At 41.7% G+C, this 23,084-nt stretch overlaps 1 protein-coding gene across 2 annotated transcripts in view; it reads left to right on the top strand.

Annotated features, from left to right (window-relative positions):
* Positions 1 to 408: 408 nt before the first annotated feature.
* Positions 409 to 23,084, top strand: part of tsc22d2 (TSC22 domain family 2) — a 41,856-nt gene continuing 19,180 nt past the window's right edge. The window contains exon 1 of one of the 2 annotated variants that reach the window (XM_037769427.1): positions 409 to 2,735. In XM_037769427.1, the coding sequence (XP_037625355.1) occupies positions 1,132 to 2,735 (1,604 nt within the window). In that variant the 5' untranslated portion in view covers positions 409 to 1,131. The remainder of the gene's footprint in view (positions 2,736 to 23,084) is intronic. The other variant, XM_037769428.1, reaches the window with a different exon arrangement.

Here is a 23,084-nt window from a genome sequence, read left to right as displayed (position 1 = left end):
TGCGCTAAAACGGAGCGTTTCAGATAGAGGGTAAATACAGGTATATTCAGACACACAGTATGAGAAAAATAATGTGTTTTTTGAACATTAAAACATGTAAACATGTTCTAGTAGAAACCCAAAATACAAGCATGAACCTGTAAATGAGCATCATATGGAACCTTTAATGTTTGTAAATTAATTTTCTTCTTCTTCCTCTTCTTCAAAAACTATTTTCTGCTTCTTCCGGTTGGGACATGAACCGGAAGTGACGACGGCGACAGAGATTTTTTTTTAGCCTCGCAAAACTATTTTAGCTATTTTAAAATTATAAACAGCCCCAACAACTCTTCAAAAGCAGTACACAAAATAACAATCTATGGTGTTGTTGAATTTTAAATATATATTTCTTTAGATAACAGAGAAAACTAGTTTGACCTCACTACCCAGGATGCACTGCGCTCTTGCCATCTTGTGGAGTGGTTGTGTTAGCAGCTAGCAGCAGTTAGCTCACTGAGGTAGAGTGGTTATCTGTCAGCTAGCTGCTAGTAGAGGAGCAGCTGCCAAACAGTGAGCTGTCCACACGGCGAGAGGACACAACTTCACCCACTTTGACACGTTTTCTCTCTGTCCACCTGCTGGATTATATACTCTCTTCTTTTTGGTAAAGCCAGTGGACTTGTTTACATCATGATGTCGCACATGCTGGTGCTGAGGAAGAGAGAACGAGCTAACAGCAGCTAACTGAAGCTAGTCGGTGAGAGAGAAGAAGAAGACCGGAGACTAAAGTACCGGTGGCAGCTGCTCAACAAGAACTTTGACAAGGGCCTGGTTGCAACTCCGCTGCCGGGACACACAAGGAAAGGCCGGACCAGGACCGGGGTGTCAGAGAGAGAGAGAGGCCGGAGGAGGAGCAGCAGTCACCCCGTGTTTCTGTGACCAGACACCGCAGGGAGGTTTGGGGAGTTTCTCAGACTCTGGCTCCAGGGTTGTGACACTTTTCTCCGACTAAGAGGAGGAGGAAGAGGTATGGAAATGCCCTGTGACGGTACGTGTCTGTGTCATATCCCTCAGCTGTGAAATTACTAGACATATTAGTCCACAGCACTTTGTTTTCATCTGTGGGAGCAGACAGACTTTGAGGCAGTCAACATGTCGAAAATGCCTGCGAAGAAGAAGAGTTGTTTCCAGATCACGAGTGTAACGCAGGCTCAGGTGGCGGCCAGCAGCATCACGGACGACACCGAGAGCCTGGACGACCCGGACGAGTCCCGCACAGAGGACGTGTCGTCGGAGATATTTGACGTGTCTCGGGCAGATCTCGGGGTGTGTGAGAGGAGTTCATCAGAGGAGACCTTAAACAACGTGGGAGAGCCTCAGGAGCCCACCACAGGTCCTGTCAACGGGGGTCTCTCTTATAAGAGTACAGGCACTGGTCGTGTCACCCCACATAATGTAGGAGGAAGTGTGCCTGTACCAGCTACAACTCAACCTTTTGTTCCAAGCTCAGCCACCCATCAGCCAGTCACCCATCCAGCCCCTGCTGTGGCTCACACAGCTCCTGTGAACACCAGCTGTATTTCCCGCTTCAGGGTCATTAAACTTGACCATGGCACTGGAGAGCCCTTCAGACGGGGCAGGTGGACATGCACTGAGTTCTATGAGAGAGACTCAGATTCAAATGTTAATCGAACTGTGGACAGCATAAAGCCGGCTGTGACCCTCGATCACAGTATAGACAGGGACAGTGGTCTAGGGGCCACCGGTAACTCTGTGGTCACTAGCAGTGCTTTTTCTGCACAGGCTTTGGAGACCACTGCGGACAGTGGCTACTCCATTGCGCACCCTGCCCACCCTCACCCTTCAGAGCCTCTGCAGCAAGGCTACAGCTTGGCTCCTCACATAGGGAGTGGGGCAAGTGCCTTCCAGCCCACAGGGTATACAACTACAGCATCACAGCAACATCAGGCTCAGGTCAATGTGCAGCCTGTTGCGCCCCAGACCTTCCTCTCTAACAGCCTCAATGGTGTGCACCACAGTGCCATGCATCAGAAGTCTCCCATTATGCCTCCTGCCACGCAGGCCCAGCAGTTTGCCTATTCTACTCATCCTACTGGCCTCTCAGCTGGCCAGCCGGACTATCGCCAGCAGCACTTTGTCTCAAGCACTCAGAACCTTCCCATGTCTGCCCTCCCTGTGGGGCCTCCAACTAGCCAGGTACCATCGCCTCTAATCACCCCTGCTGGTCCAGGAGCCCAGGGGCTGGGCGGAGAGGCAGCCTCAGCCCAGAGCCTCCTGCTGCAAGTGGGCAACACATCAGCCATGGCACCCATCCTTCCAGGAAGTGGCCAACATCAGCATGTTAACCAGACTCAGCCTTCAGGAGATTTAAGCTTTGCCCCTGCACCTTCCCTCACCACCACCACCTCCCACAGCGGCGTCCAGAACGCATCTGCCACAGTGCCCAGTACCACCAATACCCCTCCGGGAGTGCCAAGTCAGGCACTGCCTGGCACAGGAGGACTTGTCAAGCCCCAAGGAGCCCACGGAGGAGCAACAATAGGCCTTCCCTTCGTCTTCAGCAACCAGGCAGAAGATGGCAGGCAGAAGTCTGATGCCCTACCTCAGCCCAGTGCCCTTGTGGTGCCCGGGAAAGATGGTGTGAAGCCTTTCATCGGCGATGGCCTCCACCTGCCCACTCCTTCTGTCAACAGCCTGTTTGGCATCCATATCACCATGGATGTGGATGAGGATAGGTAAGAGGGTATAATACATATGAAGGCCTATGTGAAATGAGTCCATAAATGTTGTTTACTGCTTTTTTTTGTTCAACTGTGGGAAATCAAGCAATGTTATAGCATTGATATCAGTTTGCCTGAGCAAAAAAAGATACCTGGAGCAGCACTGATCAATTGTTGGAGGAAGAAAGTGTGTATCTGGAAGTTTGCCCTCATATTAAACATTCTTGTTGCATTCTGATGCATTGTGGTCATACGCCACACTGTGGAGAACGCCTCTCCCTTCACCAGTGCCAAAATTAGGCACACTATAAGTGTTTGTACTTAAGGAACAGCGAAACAAAACACATTTCTCAGTTCTGGGTTAGAGGGGTAGTGAGCCAATGTAAACTGGCAGAGACAGGAGAAATATTCTGTCTTTGTCATTAATAGGCAACCCACAAAATGTTGGATAGTAACTTACCTCTTTTACACACCCACAGCCCCCCTCCCTCAAGCCTCCATTCAACCATACAGGCTGATTGGGTTCAGGGGGCATTAACAAGCACTTGCATAAGTTACAACACATGCAGTAGCTGTGTTTTGTAGCCGAGAAGGGAATAACTCCCCAAACGTAGGCGGTCTGTTTTTATTCTCCTGTCTGTCTAGGAGAGACGGTTAGCATATTGGCCCTGGGCAACGATCCCAGCCTCCCAACTTTATACCTTGTAAATACAGACTCTTCACTTGCCTACAGTACTCTTCTACTACATGTACACACTGTAGCTATTTTTAGGGTCTGTTGGATGGCCTTCGCACAGCTTGACCTGAAGTGTTGCCACTCTTTGCCATTACAAGCAAGCAGAGTTTGAGAGGGGATGTTTGAGCCAAGAATGACCTAGATGAGATCTGGAGCGCACACACACACACACACACACACGCATAGTATGTTGTGTATTTATTTTATTTATACCTCACTGTTTATCAGTGTACTCGGTTCTGCTCTTCAGGGCTTCTTATGAATGGTGCAACCAGAGGAGGAGGCGTTTGTTTTTGTGTGTGTGTGCTTTAGGAGGTTGATTTTTATCGCTCATAGTCTAGATATTCCTGAAGCTAATCATTGTTTATCGAGAGACTTTATCCCAGCAGCATTCACATATCGGTTGATTATGGGCTGAGGGCCGAAACATTGTGTGTTGTCACTGATTTCATGAGAGGGACAGCCAGTGCCCGTTTCCTAGTCATTCCCGTGTGTGTGAGAGAGGAGTGACATCAGTGGCTGTCTGTGTAGCTATGGTGATGCTGGCAGCAGGACAGGACAGGACGTGTCAGGGGCATGGAGAGGACAGACAGACAGACGGGCGCACACACACACACACACACACACCTGTGGCAACGATAGCAGGCACGTAATCCACCTGCGTCTGTGGCAGTGATGACATGGCCAGACTGAATCAGCAGGACGACGTCTGCCTTGTGCTCTGGCTCTCAGACGAGTCCCTGTTAGGCCTGTCCATGTCCATGTTGACACATCAGCTTAACAAAGTGTTGACTTGTTGCTGACCTGTTAGGTTTAAGCTCCATCTTCTTCTTCTCTACACACTTCCTCATTTTCCCACAAGATTGTAAATTGTAGAGACTTGAAACTGCACGCATAAATTAAAGCTTTGTGAAATAGGGTCCGACATATGGCTGATATAATTAAAGTGTAAAATGTTGCGCCTTTTTAAATCAGATTTAATTCCCACATGACATCCTCAGTCCAGTTGGTTAGTCTGTATACATGTTTTGGAGCTAATTTCCATAATTTCAAAACAATTTTTTTCCCCCAGGTGTTGTCCAATTTGCAACTAAATTGCTGCATAGCCTCTGGTGCCTCAGCCACACGTTGTTACCAATTTTCAGCAAATTAACATAAACAGTATGGGTGCAATTCGAGTTGACACCAGACTGAATATTGCTAAAACTTTCCTGAGGGTTTTGCTGGTTGATCACTTTGCACCAAATGTTTGTTCAACACATCAGCATGCTTGGTAAACCGACCACGTTGGACATTAACATAGGGGACAGTGAACCAGAGACATCACAGACATGTACATAAGTTGTTGACCCTTTATTTAGTTTTAACTAGGGCTGTCAATCGATTAGAATAGTTAACAACACAAAACAATGACAAATATTGTCCAGAAACCCTCACAGGTACTGCATTTAGATAGAAAAATATGCTAAAATCAGGTAACAGGTAACAACAGCTGTCAGTGTGTCACTGTGCTGACTTGACTATGACTTGCCCCCAAACTGCATGTAACTTTGACAGCCCTAGTTTTAACAAAACCTTTAATGGTCATTTAATCTATAATGCAAAGTAGATATGAAAAGTTTTATATTAAGACTGGATAAGCCCCTGTATCTCGTATACTCTTTGCCTAAATAATGAGAATAGTGAACTGTTTTGTTGCTTTTCTATATAGATTCTTGATGCTGCATCCATGCACAAACATATATATATTTTGGTTAACCTCAAAACTGGTGCAGTATTGAGTGAGGTTGTGGGGCCCAAAGATGTTGGCAGTCATAGGCATAAATTTAACTATCATCAGTTATAATTAAAATGCCTTGTTAACTTATAACTTTCTTGTAAATCTCAGCGAGGACCAAAAAAAAAAACATATTTCATGGAACACATGGACACAGATTTTCAAACTCGTATTGTTCTGTGAAAAAGCTCAGCCTCGTCGAGGAATCTGCTCCAAGTTTCATTGTTTGGTTCTGTTTTGAGTTAGAGTCCATCACAATAGTGGAACAAAGCATTGTGGGTGTGGAGAGACGTGAGAATAGAATAATTTCCCCTCAGCTTGGAATGGTTAGCATCTCTGCATCTCTGCCAAATACAGTGATGAAGCCGCCCCGGGACAAATCGGTTTCCTTCGATGGGAGCACTTGGCCTTTAACTCAATTACTTCTCCCAGGACAGCCCACCCTCCAATCACCTTGTATTGTCTCAATTAGGAATGTCAATTATTCATCCATAGATTATATTTCTGAAGCTGAAGAACAGCGATAATTTAATTGTACAGTGAAGACAAATGCTGTCTGAAGCAGGTTCTGGTATAGAATTTACTGTATATCATTACATTTTACCCAGGAGAGGAGCACAATAATGGAGCTGGAATCTAACTGATTATGTGAATGAACAATATATCATTGATGAATTGTGTACATCCCAAATATTTACCTTTTCCTGGCTTAATTTATAAGAATACCCCTGTGCAGCCCTGTGTGCTAGAGGCCTGCACACACTTTACCCTCCCTCACACAACAGCCTCACACTGTTGGTTGCTGTTTTTCTTGAGGCTGTTCCAGTCTTACCGGAAAACTGTTCGACTTTTTTTCCAGGGCTAAAAATTGTAGTATTGTTGAAGGAAGTGAATATTTTGCATATGTGATGAGAAGATAGTTTGAATGACTATAAGTAGGATTGCCCCTGCAGGCTTTTTAAACATTACTGTCTCACCTTTGCGCATATATACTTATTCACACTTGAGAGCAACCCAGTTCAGCCACAGTCTGTTGTTGGCTATTGAAGAGTATGAAATACAAGGGCGTGGGTGAAGGTTATTGTTTCTAGTCAGTGTGGGGATTCAAACTTACCACCATCTAGTCACAAGCATGGTTTTATAAACTTGAAGGACCAATGTGCAACAATTAGGGGGATCTATTGGCAGAAATGGAATATGATATTAATAAGTATGTTTTCTTTAGTGTATAATCACCTGAAAATATGAATCGTTGTGTTTTTATTACCTTAGAATGAGCCGTTTATATCTACATAGGGAGCGGGTCCTCTACACGGAGTCCACCATATTGCACCGCCATGTTTCTATAGTAGCCCAGAACAGACAAACCGAACTCTGTTAACTTTTCCTACTTGGGCCGGAGTCGATAACGTTACTCACTGCCGTCGCCGCCGCTTTCTCTCTCTCTTGCTTCACCACTCTACTCTTACAACAACTGGCTCTAGAGGACCATTCGCGATTTTGCGCCGTCCACCGTAACGATCCTACATGCTTGGCACACGGGAGAAGTTGTAATCTGCAACCTCAAAGCTTTACACCACCAGATCCTACACACTGTTCCTTTAAATTTGTTTCCGCCAGATTAAAAGACCGACTCTCATATCAGCAAACAAGCTGATGAACTTGGTCCGACAAAAGGAAAGTAAACCAGCTGCCAAATTTACAAACCTCCTCGACATGTCTGATAGCCGATTTATATGATGTCACCGTGCCGTTGTGGAAACTCAAATACCAACGAGATTAATTTCTCCTCCGCACACACATTGAATGTCACATAACGTTGCAATCTGATTGGAAGCTTTTCTAAAAGGTCAGCTGCAAAGTGTGTGTGAGTTCAACTTGGTGGAAATTGTGAGTCGTCCCAGCTCCGACTGGGGTGAGTGTAGTGGCTCCTGCAGTTTGGAAAACAATGGTTTGACTGGTGAAGAAACACTTGGAGTTTGTTCAGTTGGACAAGCATTAGTGTTGAATGTTGGGGAGATGAGCAGAGTTTTAACAGCAAATTGTCTGAATACGTGTGTTTTCAGTGCTTGTACTGTAGCGCCTCCGTCCATTTTACCTCTTGGCAGTTTGACAGTTTAACACAAAGGGGGAGGGAGTGAGGACAGGGTGGGATGGAGAGTCAAGTTTGGGATGGGGCGTGTGTGTGTGTGTTGGGGGTTGTAGTTTGGTTGCCGCAGTGCCTGGAAACAAGGGAGCAGCTTATTTTCCACAGATAGCTGACCTGCCTGAACTTCCAGGGGACACATTCCAGGAGCCCTGAATGGCTGTGATTGTGGGATGCCCCGGGCTGAGCCGAGCCGACGGGTCTGCACCAGCTCTGTTTTTGGGACTGGACCACTGGCCCTGCCTCCTGTCTGTCTGTCTCCCTCTAATGTGTCTGTTCTGTCTCTCTGGCTCATGTTTTTTGTCTATCCCTAACTGAGCTGTTAACACTCTCCCTCTCTGCTTCTAAACTGCTGATGCAATTTTTCTAGGGCTGTCAATTGATTAACACAGTTAATTGCGATTAATCACAAATTAATTGCTTATTTTTTATCTATTCAAAATGTACCTCTATAGAGAGATTTTTCAAGTATTTGATACTCTTATCAACATGAAAGTGGGCAAATATGCTTGTTTTATGCAAATGTATGGATATATTTATTATTGGAAATCAATTAACAACACAAAACAATGACAAATATTGTCCAGAAACCCTCACAGGTACCGCATTTAGTATAAAGAAATATTCTCAAATCATAACATGGCAAACTGCAGCCCAACAGGCAGCAACTGCTGTCAGTGTGCTGACTTGACTATGACTTGCCCCCAAACTGCATGTGATTATCATAAAGTGGGCATGTCTGTAAAGGGGAGACTCGTGGGTACCCATAGAACCCATTTTCATTCATATATCTTGAGATCAGAGGTCAAGGGACCCCTTTGAAAATGTCCATGCCAGTTTTTCCTTGCCAAAATGTAGCACAAGTTTGGAGCGTTATTTATCCTCTTTCGCGACAAGCTAGTATGGATTCCTTAGGTTTTCTAGTTTCATATGATGTCAGCATCTTCACCCTAGCTTTAAAACTGAGCCCGCTACAACCTAAAAACAGAGCAAGTTGCGTTAATGCGTTAAAGAAATTAGTGGCGTTAAAATTAATTTGCGCTAACGCATTATTATCCCGTTAGCTCTGACAGCCCTAAATGTTTCGCTTCCTATTCACATCATTGTCTTTTCTAATTTAATTAATCAAGGGAGAAGCATTAGTTTATACACAAAATTCTTATTTTTGCTTTTAAATATTGGCGAAAGTTTTAGTGTTGAGCAATCACCAGTGTTGGTGTTGGCTTTTAATGATGTCTCCTGGAACTACCCTCATAGTGCTCATTAACTTGGTCCTGTTTCCAACACTCCTCTCCTGCACAGAGGCAGAGCAAAAATAATGTCCTCATTTTGTGATGGTACAGTGAATTGTGTTTGATTTTAAAACATGTCAAACTTGTTCTACGTTTATTAATGTTCATAGATCTGAAGAGGCCAGCGGTGTGAGGCAAAGTGGTTGAATAAGTTAGCATAGCAGGACCCACCCTGTTATCTCAGCAAGATGTGGTCAGCGGATCACTTCCAATTAGAGTGGACCTGCCAAAGCAAGTAAACAACCACGCTCCTGGCGGCCTACCATAACTAGCTCAGTTTGTGCTGGAAGCAAGGCCATTGAATCGGCCACAGAGTATGTTGCAGGCTGTTCCTGGAATGAGGACAGTGTGCAAACTGTTGGTGTTTGTTGTCTTTTCCAAAATGGTCTCAGTACAAAACAGGTTAGACATCTCTTTCGAGTGGTTGCAGCATGTTAAGTATGCACCGAGTCATTTGGCCTTGTTACCAGTCTGTACTTTGGACATGGCAGAGTGGGCTATGTTGAGCTGAGGGATATTTGTGTAATGTTCCAGTGTATGTGTTGTAAATTTGTACGTTTAACAGTTTGAGAATTTAATACATTTTGGACTGGTCTGAAGGGTTAAGTCAATCTTTATGTTTTTATATACAAGTATGTAATAATAATGTATAAATCCCAAAATATCCCATGAAATAAGGAATAATCCCACAACATTAATTATTCATATCCAACATTAACTATTAATAGTTATTCTCAGACCGATGTTGCTGTTTGTTGTGTGTAGAGGTGCGTGAGTGTAAAGTAGTGTGGCAGCGGCACTGTCCAGAAGCTTCGAATATTTCTCACCGAAGCTTTGAAGCCCAAAAAAAGGGTATTCGGGACAGCCGTATGTTGCTCTTAGATTAGTTTAGACAGTTTCACAAAAATAAAGACAGACTTATTTAAAGCCTAAAAAGTTAGTCACGCTAGCCCCAGGACTAAGAGCCATGTCTCCATGGTAACAATCAGTGAAAAAGAGAAAAGTATAGCTCATAATTTGTGGTTGGCTAACAATGTTGTAGAGTTTAGAGCTTTTAGAGGCTGTAGCTACCTTTTGGAAATATACAGCAGTGAAGACATTGTTAGTTGTTTTGTTTGTCCAAGGAAATCATCCTGAGCTACAGCATCTCAGTTCAAGTCGTTTGATGTGTTTCATCGGTCAGTGATGTTTTTTTAAATTGATAAAGTCTTATTTTACCCAGACTTCGTGAAAAAGTAGTCCCACTTTAAGATAGTCAAGAACTAGACAGCTTTGAGCAGCAGATGAGTTTCTTTATCTTTGTGAAACCGGGCCGACTCGTTGATTGAAAATATTATCAAAAATGTATAATCGGTTTATTGCCCTTTTTCAAGCAAAAACGTCAAACATTCCCCAGTTCCAGCTTCTCAGATGTACGTTTTTTCTGCTTTTCCCTGTCATATGTGACAGTAAACTCAATATCTTCGGGGTTTTGAACGGTCACAAAAAAATAAGCAATCTGAAGACATCATTTTGTTGCCTTTTTTGTTTTCTGACGTATTATAGACAAAACATTAACAGAAATTAGGGATGCACCGCTCCGACTTTTTCTGTCCAGATACCTGGGCTTCGAATATCGGCCAATACTAATCCGATACCAGTGTTTATTTAACAAGCTGTATGCCTCACTGTGTGGAAGTGACTTGGATCATTCTCGTGTATGTGTAAGGCAACATCCGGCCTGACTTAAACATTGCTTTCCTAACTTTGTAAATATTACAAATAAATACATAGGTATAAATGTACTGAATTGTTCTTTATTAAAATAATGGTATCCGATAACAGATCGGCCCATTGTCACCAGTATCCAATCCAGCTCTTTGATTCAGCATCGGACCGCTATCTGTTTCGGTGCATCTCTGATAAAAATAATCACCATGAGAAACAGTGATGCAAGTTATTTTCATACTTCAACAACAGCAGCATGTCAGTGTTGAAGTTCATCCAAACTAAGCACCTGTAGCCTGTAGCTCTCCCTCCAACAAGCTCACTCTGGCTGTGTCTTGTGACATTGATATACGGGTGCTGCTGTACTAAAACTGCAGCATGGAGCACACCATGGAGGGTGGTATGTTAAAGGACTGAAATGTGTTTGAACTTTCTGTCAATGAGATATTTTAGTGCGTTTAAAAGTTCTTGACATCTGTGGTGCTTCCTCAGAAGTCATCTCACGTATTTCCGATTTTGCTGCCTCTGACCCTGTTGGTTTACAGTAAATTCAGATATTCTGATACAAAATTGAGGAAGTGAAAGAGAGGAAACAACCACTGGGCAGAAACTGGCCTCATCTCAGAGTGTGTCTGATGCCAATGATAAAGTGCAGGGGTGAAACATTTTCAGAGCAAGTAAAACACAATAGGGAAGGGGTAGAAGGAAGAAAATGCAAATCGGTTGGGGTAAATGGAGTGGTTAGGTGATTCAGCAGTTCTAGGACAATGCCTTTTTTGTTGAGGAGGGCTTTTAAGGCTGACCACAGATCAGAGCTTAGTCTTTAGCCATGGGGGAGACGATTTGACTGTAAGTCTGTGGGATATAAATGGCTCTAAATAAGCTAACCTGTTGCTGGAGAAAATGTGGAGCCGTGTGTCTCAGCCATTCAGTCTCCCAGAGTGGGGAAGCGAGGGCTGAACAACAGGGTTTCAGTGCCTGCGGCCCCCCCGGAGCCCCGAGATGACTGAATAGTGAGTAATGAGGATGTGTGGAAAGCATGGCAGGCAGCTGCATTTGAGTCATCCATCCTCTCTCTCTGTGCTCTCGCTCACTTTCAATGGGTGTCGTCTACTGATCTGCCTCGCTGGTGACTGTTCATCTGTTCTCTAGTCCTGTGTGTGTGTGTTTGTGGTGGTATGACAGTGTGGGATTGGCTGAGAGAGTTGAAGAGAGGCTCCAAGTTTAAAGAAAGACTGAATAAGAGTATTTTGGGGCTGCTCATGTTTGGCTTCTTCTCGGCGTCTCCAGGCTCTGGGAGCCTTTTTTTTTTCTCCAGTGTCTTTTTCAATCACCATTCACTGCCTGCATTGTTTTTTTTCCAGTCTGTCCCAAACTTCTTCCCAACTGGTTGTCTCTGGGAACTTAAGTTCACACACAGTGAGACAAATCACTTCTAGGATTAGAGTTGTTCCGATACCAATACCAGTATCGGAAACATTTCCGATAATGCTGCCCAAAATTCGGGATTGGTTAGCCTTCACTGTGCTGTCACCCTGGATATATCATGGCTGCCACTGGCAACTACTGTTTTAGAGCAACAAAGAAGAACTGATTGCAGGTAATTTGTGACATAATAATAATAATAATAACTATGTATTTTCTTATCAAGCTGGTATCAGATCGGTACTCAGTATCGGCAAATACGGCAAGTTCAGGTATCGGAATTGGTATAGGGAAGGAAAAAATGTTATCGGAACATCTCTATCTAGGATAGAAGATAATCATTGAATTCAGTTTTTACTGTTTTGAATTTATGGATGCCACATTTCCCGCAACTGAGAAGTGAGGACTAGTAGATTGTCATACTGATTTGAGGCTGATATCACGGGTGGGAGACACCAGTGGCCCCACGATGCGATATTATCACGATACTTAAATCACGATACAATCTTACCGCGATTTTAAACATTTTGCGATCAGCTGAGTATTGCGAAAAGAGATGTTGCGATTTATTACCTTTTTCAACTGCAAATTATGCAGTTTGTCAACATCTGTTTTATCTAATAAGATGATTTCAGTTGTGAGTCGTTAAGATTGTTAAGGGGTTTATAGTTTTTATAATAAAAAATCAATACTTGACGTCCATGTATTGACGCAATATTACAACGCAAAATATTGCGATGCTGTATTTATTCTTTTCCCCCACCCCTAGCTGATATCATTATCTACATTTGAGAGGTTTAAATTCTATAGGGAAATATTATTTTTTAACATAAACACATAACATAAACAAACATTTTTAAATAAATATCCCTTTAATGTGATTATTGAAAGAATTGCGAGAAAATAGCCAATATATTGGTCTAAGATGTGAAATGGACAGTTGTTATAAGAACTGCAATGAACGATAGTTTTAATTACTGATTAATCTTGCAATTATTATTTTGATAAATCGATTATTTGTAATTAAATTATAAAAAATCGTATAGTTTTTCGTCTTGTCTTAAAAAATATATTTTCCCCTTGTTTGAACTGTCGCAGGCGCCGCCTGGTAGTAATGTTACTACTAGGCACCGGTAAAACATGTGTGGTACTTTCAGTTTGTCGCTTTTCCTTCAGCGCAGGTGTGTAATTTCAGCTGGGAGATGTGTTGGAGCAGCGGAGCATCGTAAAATACATTTCACTCAAATACGACAGAAACAAAATAAGACTCACCAAAACCGTCTTACCACTGTTCCAACAATTTAGTCAAAATAAACCTTTAATTCATTAAGTTAGATTTAAAAATGTGCCGACTCTACGCACTGTTTTTCCCCACTGTCGGAGCAGCTATTTCTGCTAGAAAAGTGACTTAAACAATGAATTGATAACGCATTTGCTATCAATATCTATGTTTTTATAGATTCGTATTCATACTATATCCATCAATCCTGTCAGTTGTGTAGGTTCAGCGGTGGAGTCACTCTCAGAGATTTTCTTTTTCCCACAAGTTCTCATCAAGTTGACATGAGCACAAACTGCTCTGAAAGCCAACTAAGGTCACATCTGCTCTGCAAGTTGAATCAAACATCCTTTCAGACGATGCAAATTCTTTAGGGTACTTTTTTTTTTTTCTGTCTTCAACTGAGAAAGGCGCTGGTTTTTACAAGAACCCACGTTTCCTGCTGTACTTTGAACTCCGCTTTCGTATTCTGTCAAACACTTCCTCTGTTGTCGTCTTCCTCTTCTCCTTCTCAAGTCATCTCGAGTGTCTCCCCTCGTCAGCAGCCAACCACTCTCTGCCCCCCCACCTCCTCCAGTGTCTTACAATGAGCAGGTTATTGCAGGGAAACGGACGTGAGTCATTGTGGCTGCGTAGACTGATAACGGTTTATTCCCTCATTTGAAATCACGGTGCCGAGCAGATGGCACCTGAACTTATCACTGAATCTGAAGTTTCACTTGTCAGAAGTGCCTGAACTTGTCCTCTTTTTAGGCCATCCAGATTATATCATTTATCTCCTAGCTTCCAACAAATAACTTCCTGTAATTATGAGATTAGGTTTTATTGTGTATTGTGTAACTGCTGCCACTTAGGAAATTCTTTTCATAACTCCTCGTTGAACTTATTGCGTCATGCAGTTGTGAATCAGACTCTGTTCACTTGATTTCTTTAGCAAAAATGCTGACATCTATAAAAACTCACATAGTTATTGTGATAATCAGAGGCTTTTTAATTTGCTATTTTAACACTGTCAGTCTTTTTTGGCCTTTTAAGAACCCTCAAGAGGCATGTTGACCTCCTGGTTAGCACTACGGTGAGGTGTGATGATGACTGGTTCATTCTGAGCTTTCACACCTTCATGCCTCGGTATTCTTCATCTGAGTCAGCCTCTAACTTTAACATGTTAAAACATTTCAACCACGTTCTCTATCTATCTTACAACAGTGAAACAGGAACACAGCTGAAAAGTAACATCACGTGTTAACTGAAGAAGTGCACTTAAAACCCTTTGGAGTAATCTTTTGTAAGAAAAAAAAACATGTTTCAATTAATATTTATGGTTTCTCACCATAAATATGAATTAAGTAGTTCTATCTATAAACCATGTTTTTGATTTCTACATTCAGTACTCTGCTCTGCCACTTTGTTACCCTCGGCGCCGGCTCGGATCGAGGTCAGCCAAAAAGAGTCCACACCAAACAATGGAAAATATTCCTGTGCTGTCAGTGAATGCACCTCAGCAGCTGAAACCAGGAAGGGCAGTGCTTTGGCATTTTATCATTGAAGTAGAATTACAACAAAACATGTTTGACAGTGTGACAGTCCCTGCTGAGGCCACCAAACACACCAAAAAGTAGGTTTCGCGGAAGTCATGATGAATAATGAATACTTTTACTTTCTATACTTACACATAATTTACATTCGTATGCAAAATCTTTACTTTTTCCAATACAGTTTTCCTATTTTAGTATTGCTAATAAAGCTAAAGCTTTAACAATACTGTTCATGACTAATTAACACATGAATGTGTGTAATGATTAACATGGCATTAAGATTTTTGTATTCATACACTGTACCTTAGAGAAGTGCAGAGAAATTAAATGTAAAATGGTAATGTTTTTTTTTTTTTTAAACTAAAGAGACTAGAGAAAGCAGAGAAACACAGGAGAGGTGAAGCGTGATAAATGAATAAGAGGATTTACTTGGCTCAAAGAACGACCAACAAAGCAGCAGAACTGCTTTTTTTTAATTAATTTTTTTACGTCAAACCTGTCAAAGATGTTTCTAATGCGGCTTCCACATTGGACGTGGTGTGCGCTGTGCACGCTGCTTGGTTCAGCGCAGATCTGACCAGATGTTCTGGGAAGTCGTGGAGGAGTGCGCAAAGCAGGCAGGGTTTTAAAAAATTCTAGCACCATACCAGACTAAGCTCGTCATTTCGTTGTTGCTAGAAATGGTGGTGCATCTGTGTCATGCTAAAAAGTGTGCACGCTGCCCTTTACTGCTTCTTTTGCACATCTGGTTAGATGCTAGCTGCATTTCGTTGTCACTTTTGTCACAGCCCAACTCAAAAGCTGCGACAAAGATGGGAGACCAGGCGAGTTTCGACGTGATTAATAAGCATATTTATTTACAAAATAATAACAAGGTACAGAACAATTGTGGAATTCGGTAGATCAGTCATGTAAGCATGTATGGATATGTCTGCAGCAAACAAAATCCAAAACAGCAGCTTAATTCAGCAACCACACCAGGCCCAAGTGTGACTCATTAAGCTATTGGACGACCCAGATCCTGCAACAAAGGACACAGGAACATCTTGTCGAGCAGAGGGGTCGTCACAGTGTGCAATGACTATAAAGTTCTGATCTGTTAAAATGGTTTCCAACTTGGTTGAAAACCATTTTTCCAAGATAGGCTTTTCCTCCTGATGTCACGATATAGGCGGAGACTGGTGTCATATAATTCAGGGAATTCTGAATCTACCAAAATTAACTTTTTGTCCAATTTTACTTCCATGCCTGGCTGCCTGCCTCACTCCTATTGGCCTGTGGGGCATTTGTCACAGTGTGCAGTGATTGTAATGCCCACAAGACACACCCAGAGTACGGTATGTAAAGGAGTTGGTTGTAATTTGTTTGAGGAATCTGCTTGTGCTTTATCGGTACAGAGATATGAATGTCCAGACAACCAGCAATACAACAGTAGTATGGTATTGAACAGTTGCAATAACACTTCCACGGTTAGAAGTATGGCTCCTTCTGGGACCATGTATGATAAACTGAAGGAGTGTAAGATAATTATTACAATGTTTGTTGGATAGAAAATGATAAAAGGAGACCATGCCAGAGTGAGATTGTAAACTTAAAGGCAAACTAATTCTTGTATCTACAAACTTTTCTGTTATAATCTAGTAGGGGTGGGCAATATATATCGTCAAAACCGTATAAATGTGTATATTTTTCAATATTATTTCTATGGCGATATAGGCTAGGCCTATATTTATTTATTTACAAAAGTATACAAGAATAGGCTTTACCATTTGGTTATTTCAAATAGACTCTTTATTTTTTGAATTACCAGAAAACATGTGACACAGTATATATCGTTATCGAGATATGAAATCACCTATATCGTGATAGAAGATGTTGGCCATATCGTCCAGCCCTAAAGTCTAGTCATGATAATGATAACAGGTAACATATCCACCTACTTGAATAAATGAAAAAATAACACATTTTTGGATGCCTTGCCTTGAAATAGTAAAACATAGAACTTAATCTTCCTCTTTAGGTTTATAAACATTATTGCTGATAGCCAAAACTGTAAAGTAGAGTGACAGTTTTTACTTTACCATTAATCAACAGTACGTCAAATCAATCGCCTGGCTTCCTGCGCAACCCCAGGCGAAGTCACTGTAGAGAGAGACCAGGGTTATTACACAGCAGCTGACAAGCCGAGACAGAAACAGACCCGAGGGCCAGTGTGGCAAAGTTCACTTGGCCAGCGTCACGCTTCAGGAACCAATTCTACACTTTATTTAACCGGCGGAGTCGATGAACTTGAGCCCTGCTAAGTGAAATTGAGCAGATAGGGGCGGCTTTGTAGCTCCAGGCCCGACGCTATCAGCTGCGATCCAGCTGAATGAGCCACCCCACATCTGACTCATCTGCACTCATGGTAACAATTATGTGTAACCAGAACAGAAATTAACACCCTCAGCTTACGAGAATGCTCATATCAGTGTGACATATTTTCACTCATCTTTCACTGACTTTACATGCTTGCTGGTCTTTGCTGAGGTGTTCGAGCCTGCCTTTAACATTGCTGAAGCGTGAGCTGTGAGCTTATTGACTGAGGTTTTTGAAGTTGAGTCATAAATACCCCAACAGACCTCTCTTCTCTGTCCAACGTGCTGTAGCCTCCCATAGGAGTGTGGGCAGGAGTGGTAAGCTGCACAGCTGGGACTCTGCCTGACTCGCGTATGTATGGCTGCAGGCTTGGCCACATGCAGAGGGTCACGTCCCTGTTTGCTCTTCCTCTCTCTCCCACGGCATCTCCTAATCACTACATTATGAGAGGAAATCCTCCAACTGCAGCCTCCCCCCTGCATCAGGCTTTATCCCAAAAAATGTGTATGATATGAACAAGGAGAGAGTTTTGTATGCAGGACATGAAGATAAAGATATATAGAGAGGCGAAGTCCCTCCACTAATTCGTGGCGCAATTCAAACAGGCTCAAAAAAATAATTGTCTCTTGCCGTTTACTACCGTTCATATTTTTTTCTGAAATAAGGTCCCATGCTGGTCCACCGGAAGGGACGGGACTTCGCCTCTCTATAGTCACATGCGGAGGGATAAAGTCTGTGTGTGCACTCATCAAAGAGTTGGCTGCAGGAAAACCAATTTCAGAGAAACAACCCACAGTTTAAATTGTGTCGTGCTGTCTGTCCTGAGAATTTTTTGTCTCTATGGACTTGTTTTTAAGTTAATTTAAAGGGAGGGAATTTAATTTGTGTGCTTCCATTGGAAACAGAAGCTTTCCTCAAGTGACCCGGGGGGAGCGTGTTTTCATTCAGGCCCATGCAGCAGCTTAAGGATTGAATGGGAGGGGGTTTACAGGCAAAATCCTGCTCGCAACTCTATTCTTCATCTTGTGTATTCTGTGCCGTGATTGTTAACCTGTCAGAGCTCAGGGGATTTTTATGGACATACTTGTTTTTTTATAAGTTCCTGTTCCACAGTAGGGAGCTGGAACATCATCAAACCATTGTCAATGTTGTCATATCACATGTAATAAATTAGTTTTTGAATGACCATTTTCTATTCTGAAAACATTTGTCATCACGAATCAGAATTTCTGTATCCTAAACTTTGCATACTGCTGCAAATAGTTCCTCATGTTTGACTTGACAGGCTCTTTATGTGCGATAAAGAGTCGTGACACGAACAAAGCTTCTCTATTGACAGAAGTTCTGGCTGCTAAATCCCTTGTCAAGCACGCATCATGAGACTGGGGAACGGCCTGTCAGATCTGACAGGATAGTGTAACGTTGCTTCAGGCAACTCGCCCAACATGAGAGTGAGACCCATTTTTTGGCATCTATTTGCAGGGTGGTGGCTCAGTGTGTGAGGTACTCTAGCACATTGTTCGATGGCACTTTTATACAAAATATCTCACTGTACAATGACTACATTTATGATCTGAACACCATTGCTACAGTGTTTTTACTCTGCTGTAGGAACGTAAAATGTCTTTAACTGCAAACACATCTGTCCAGAATGTATTTAAAATAAAATAAAACACACTCATAAGGCCTTGATCAGACAGAGTGCGTTATGCAGGTGGAAAACGCGAGGCGCACTGCACTGCCTTTTTGTTGCCTGATCAGACAGAGTTTTGCTGCGTCTTTTTATTTTAGATTGATACCTGCCAGGCAACCAGTGCTAATGTTACCTTAATATAAACTATGAACTGTATGCTATCTAATAATTAATAGCACAGTTCAAATTAATGAAAACAGCTGCCAGCTTACATTGGGCGAAGGCAGGGTAGCCTATCACAGGGCTGACACATAGAGACAGACAACCATTCAATGCTCATATTCACACCTACGGGCACAATTTAGAGTCAACAATTAATCTTACCTAACCCAGAGAAAACCCCACGGGGAGAACATGCAAACTCCACACAGAAGGGCCCCATGGATTCAAACCTGCAAACTTCTTGCCATGAGGTGACAGTGCTAACCACTGCACTGCCCTTGTGATATTGTAATAATCTAAATGATCTAAATCTAAATTGTATTTATTCATTTAAACAGATTCTCAGTCATTATATGATAAAGTTAGGTGCAGCTTTTAATAAGTAATGTTGTTATAATTTTCACAAGCTGATAATTTTTTACTTGAATGGAACCTGTAAATGTTGCAGTCAAATGTGCCACTCAATAATATATACATAACCCGCAATTTGCAAAAACGTGCAAAAACTCTTGCAAGACTTGTTGCCCGACGACCTATTCTAACCTTAACTATTCAGGGTCAATACCTAACCTTAACTATTCAGGGTCAATACCTAACCTTAACTATTCAGGGTCAATACCTAACCTTAACTATTCAGGGTCAATACCTAACCTTAACTATTCAAGGTCAATGCCTATGACCATGTCCTAGCTTGATTATGACATGCATTTCACTGACCTTTATTTGTTTAAAATGATTCATAGGCAGGAAGAGAGAAGTATCATAATGTTCATTACCGAACTGCATTGTTTCTGCGACCTTTGCATCAACAACCTGATACTTTCTACATATCTTGTCAGGTAAAGAGACCCAGACGAGATGGGTGGGATGAGGATGACCTCAATCACTCACCTAACATTGGATGGAGTCACTCAAATAGTGAACAAGCTGTGGCCTGAGCTAGAGAAGAAACTCACTTTATTGTCAATTGCGGTCACGCACATCAGTCAAATGGCAAGATAAGTGCACCCTATATTAATGTTTTACTTGGGGCTGTAGGTCAACGAGAAGGTTCGATTTGCATACCTACCCAACAACATTCTGCTTTTTTTTACCTTTTTACACACTGAGGAGCTAGTTTGACAGAAGTTGCTTAAATATTTGCTTCCGGCAACGATGCAAGTTACGACAGATCAACTAGGCCAAATTGTTCTGATGTCTTAACGTGACGGAGCGTGAACTGTGCTGTGTAAGGCGACGACTTTTATATGATCGTAATTGAGGATCTGATTAACTCTGTGTGATGACGGCTGCAACTAACGATTATTTGTAATATGCAGAGTAGAGTGCTGAGTCGATATGTGTTGTGTCAGAAAAATAGAGAAATTTTGCCATTATATTGCCAAAGCTCAATGTGACTAACATCACACAAATATCTTGTTTTATCCAACCAACACTCCAAAACCCAAATCTGTTCAGTTTACTATCATATACGACAAAGAAAAGCACCAAATCCTCACATTTGAAAAGCTGGAACCAGCAAAAGTTTGGCATATTTGCTTGAAAAAAAACAAAACCTAAAACGATCAGTCAATGATCAAAATAGTTGCTGATTCCTTTTCTGTCGATCGACTAATCGATTTATTGTTTCAGCTCTGTATCTGATTAGATTTAATGACTGCATTATTCATCAGCTGTATGAAATATGACAGGTCTGTGGGCTATTCATGTTTTATTAATGTATTGATTTATTTGGTTGGATCAGTATTTGTGTTGTCAAACTCAGACTTTTCTCAAATTTTTTTCATTCCGACTACACCAGACCTATTTGAGTTGCATTATTTAATCAGTGTTGGTACAGTTGCAACCTTTCTCAACTTCATTCATACTTTACATGCATGACTGTGACCCGTTTTTTTAATTTAATGTATGCTTTTTAAGCTCTGTCAGATGATTCTTAATGTACGGTAGTACTGTGACTGAAGTGTCGACACCGACGAAGGGCTGCTGCTGCTGTTGTGATTTTGCTGCGTTGCTGGTGTAGAGAACGTGTTTGTCTTGTAATCTCTTTAAATTAAGTGATGCCTACTTGTGAGGTGGTCTTAAAACCTGCTCTAAAACATAAGTTTTACCTAGTTGTCTATTCTATACTGGCCTGTGAACAGTATACATTATAAAGAGAAAGGCCAAACAAACGTGCCTTTCAAAAGTGGCCTTTACAGTGCTGTGTACTGCATGCTACATAAAGGACTGGAAAACACACTTTTCTAGTTCAATCCTACAATTCCTGCTGCAGAGGGTGAGGTTGCTGAAGGGCGTTCATGTGAGGCGACGCGCCACACCTCCCTAATTTCCCCTAACCATTTTCCCTCTTCCATTATTTTGAATTGCTACTTTTCTCTCAGCTTCTCTTCATGTATCTCTGATTGTCTCCTCTCTGACTGATGAGCTCGTCATGCATACAAAATTCTGCCCCTGTCTCAATAACATCAGGAATTTTAGCTCGTTCAGAGAGCCGAGCTCACAGCTGCCATGTTGAGCTGTGTTGTTTGTGAACTCTTTAAACTTGCAGCGGTGTCTAAACACCTCACCAGTGCACGAGGAAACTCGAAGGTCCTGAGCTGCTGTTTGTGGGGTGTGGCGCAGATAAATCTGTCATGTGCTCAGATATGGAAACTCGGGCCGTAAATCACTCTCAACAGTGATGCCAATTTAGTAGTGGATGGTTAAACCTGCTTTTTGTGGTTTCCTAACAAATTTCTTTTATCCCGCCTGCTTTTGTGTTTCAGTCCTCCAGGGTCTTGTATTTAGTGGAACTCTCCACTTTACGATTTTGTAGACCACCCCTGCTCTTATTGTAGGACACACCTTTCACACAAAGTTTTACAGTTACTGCAAACAGAAGGGTAACTGACACAAAACTTGAACCCAGCAGGAGCATGCGCTTGTCCGATTTGTGAGCTGTTACATGATGCCTCACCTAGTTTCGTTGTTTGTTTGTTTGTTGTTTGTAGCCACTGTAGTTCGCTGAAAGTTATTTTGGTTTGAAATTCATCCTCTCTTTTTCAGTTTAGTGAAAAGCTTTAAATTGAATTGAATTTGCCTGTCAAAGAATTAAATGCAGATCGGAACAATTTCTTTTTATGGTCTCAAAGTGCTCGCGACCATGCACGCTGAAGAAGATGTATGCAGCCATGGTACTTGAAGATACTTTGACTAAAATAGTTCACCAAATTCAAGTATCTAAAGTTAATTTACAACATATAGTGCCTTTCTAGATCAGATTTCACAAAGTGCTTCACAATAAAAGACCAAGACATAAAATACAGACCTTTTATATGACTGATAAAAATAATAGAATCAAACTAGAAGAGGCTCAATTAAGTATACGTCCATGTGCTCGCTGCTGTAGTTATAGTTGAAGAGGCAGTCGACAACAATTACTGAAAGAAGTTGAACTTGCAATTGAAAGAAATTGAAGTTTCATTCGAAGTTTAAGTGTAAGCTGAGTGAAGTTGAAATAAAAGTGCTGAAAGGAAATGAAATGTCAGCCAAAGTGTAACCTTAACAAACCAAAAGAAGAGAAAATGTCATCCGTCTAATACTATACGAACATTTTCACTTCAAATAAATGGGTCTGTATTTTTGTAGTCAAGCTTATTGGACTGTTTTTATATTCAGACATCCAGGACTGAGATTTGTTGCCAGGTTCTGTCATTAACATCCTGTGCTAGCAATTACCTGAATGCTGATTAATATTTTACGAGGTTGGTAATTTCATCTCCCCTCAGGAAAACCACCCCTGTTTGGAGTTCACTTTCTATTCTACAAATCAGTCTGACCAAATAGTTTTATTAGATTAGTAGTAGTATTAAATTCATGAGCGTTAATAGATGACAGGAACAGTTCACTTCCTGTCCAGATCCTCCCTGATCGGTGGTGACCTTTGACATTGTTTACTGGACACAATATCCCATGATTAAAAATGTGTCGTAGAGTCAAAAAAACATTAGTTTCACATCTATCCAAAACAAACAGTCATGTATTAAACTTAAAGCATCATGTCATTACACTTCAGACTACATGGCTACATAATTTGTCCAATTTTAAATCTATTTAAGCATTTTTGGGGTTCTAGTTTAGAAATAAATGGACACCTGTCTGTTTGCCGGTATTCATTTTCTGGGTTTTACAGATGCACACAGATGTTTATAGTACCAAACAAACATTTTGCATTCGTTTTTTTTGTTTAAAACATTTTTAAACACGTTAATA

The sequence above is a fragment of the Sebastes umbrosus genome, chromosome 5 (assembly GCF_015220745.1).
Source record: "Sebastes umbrosus isolate fSebUmb1 chromosome 5, fSebUmb1.pri, whole genome shotgun sequence".
Classification (NCBI taxonomy): Eukaryota; Metazoa; Chordata; class Actinopteri; order Perciformes; family Sebastidae; genus Sebastes; species Sebastes umbrosus.
The sequence above is the reverse complement of the archived record's forward strand: the minus strand, read 5'-3'. Positions and strand labels throughout refer to the sequence as shown.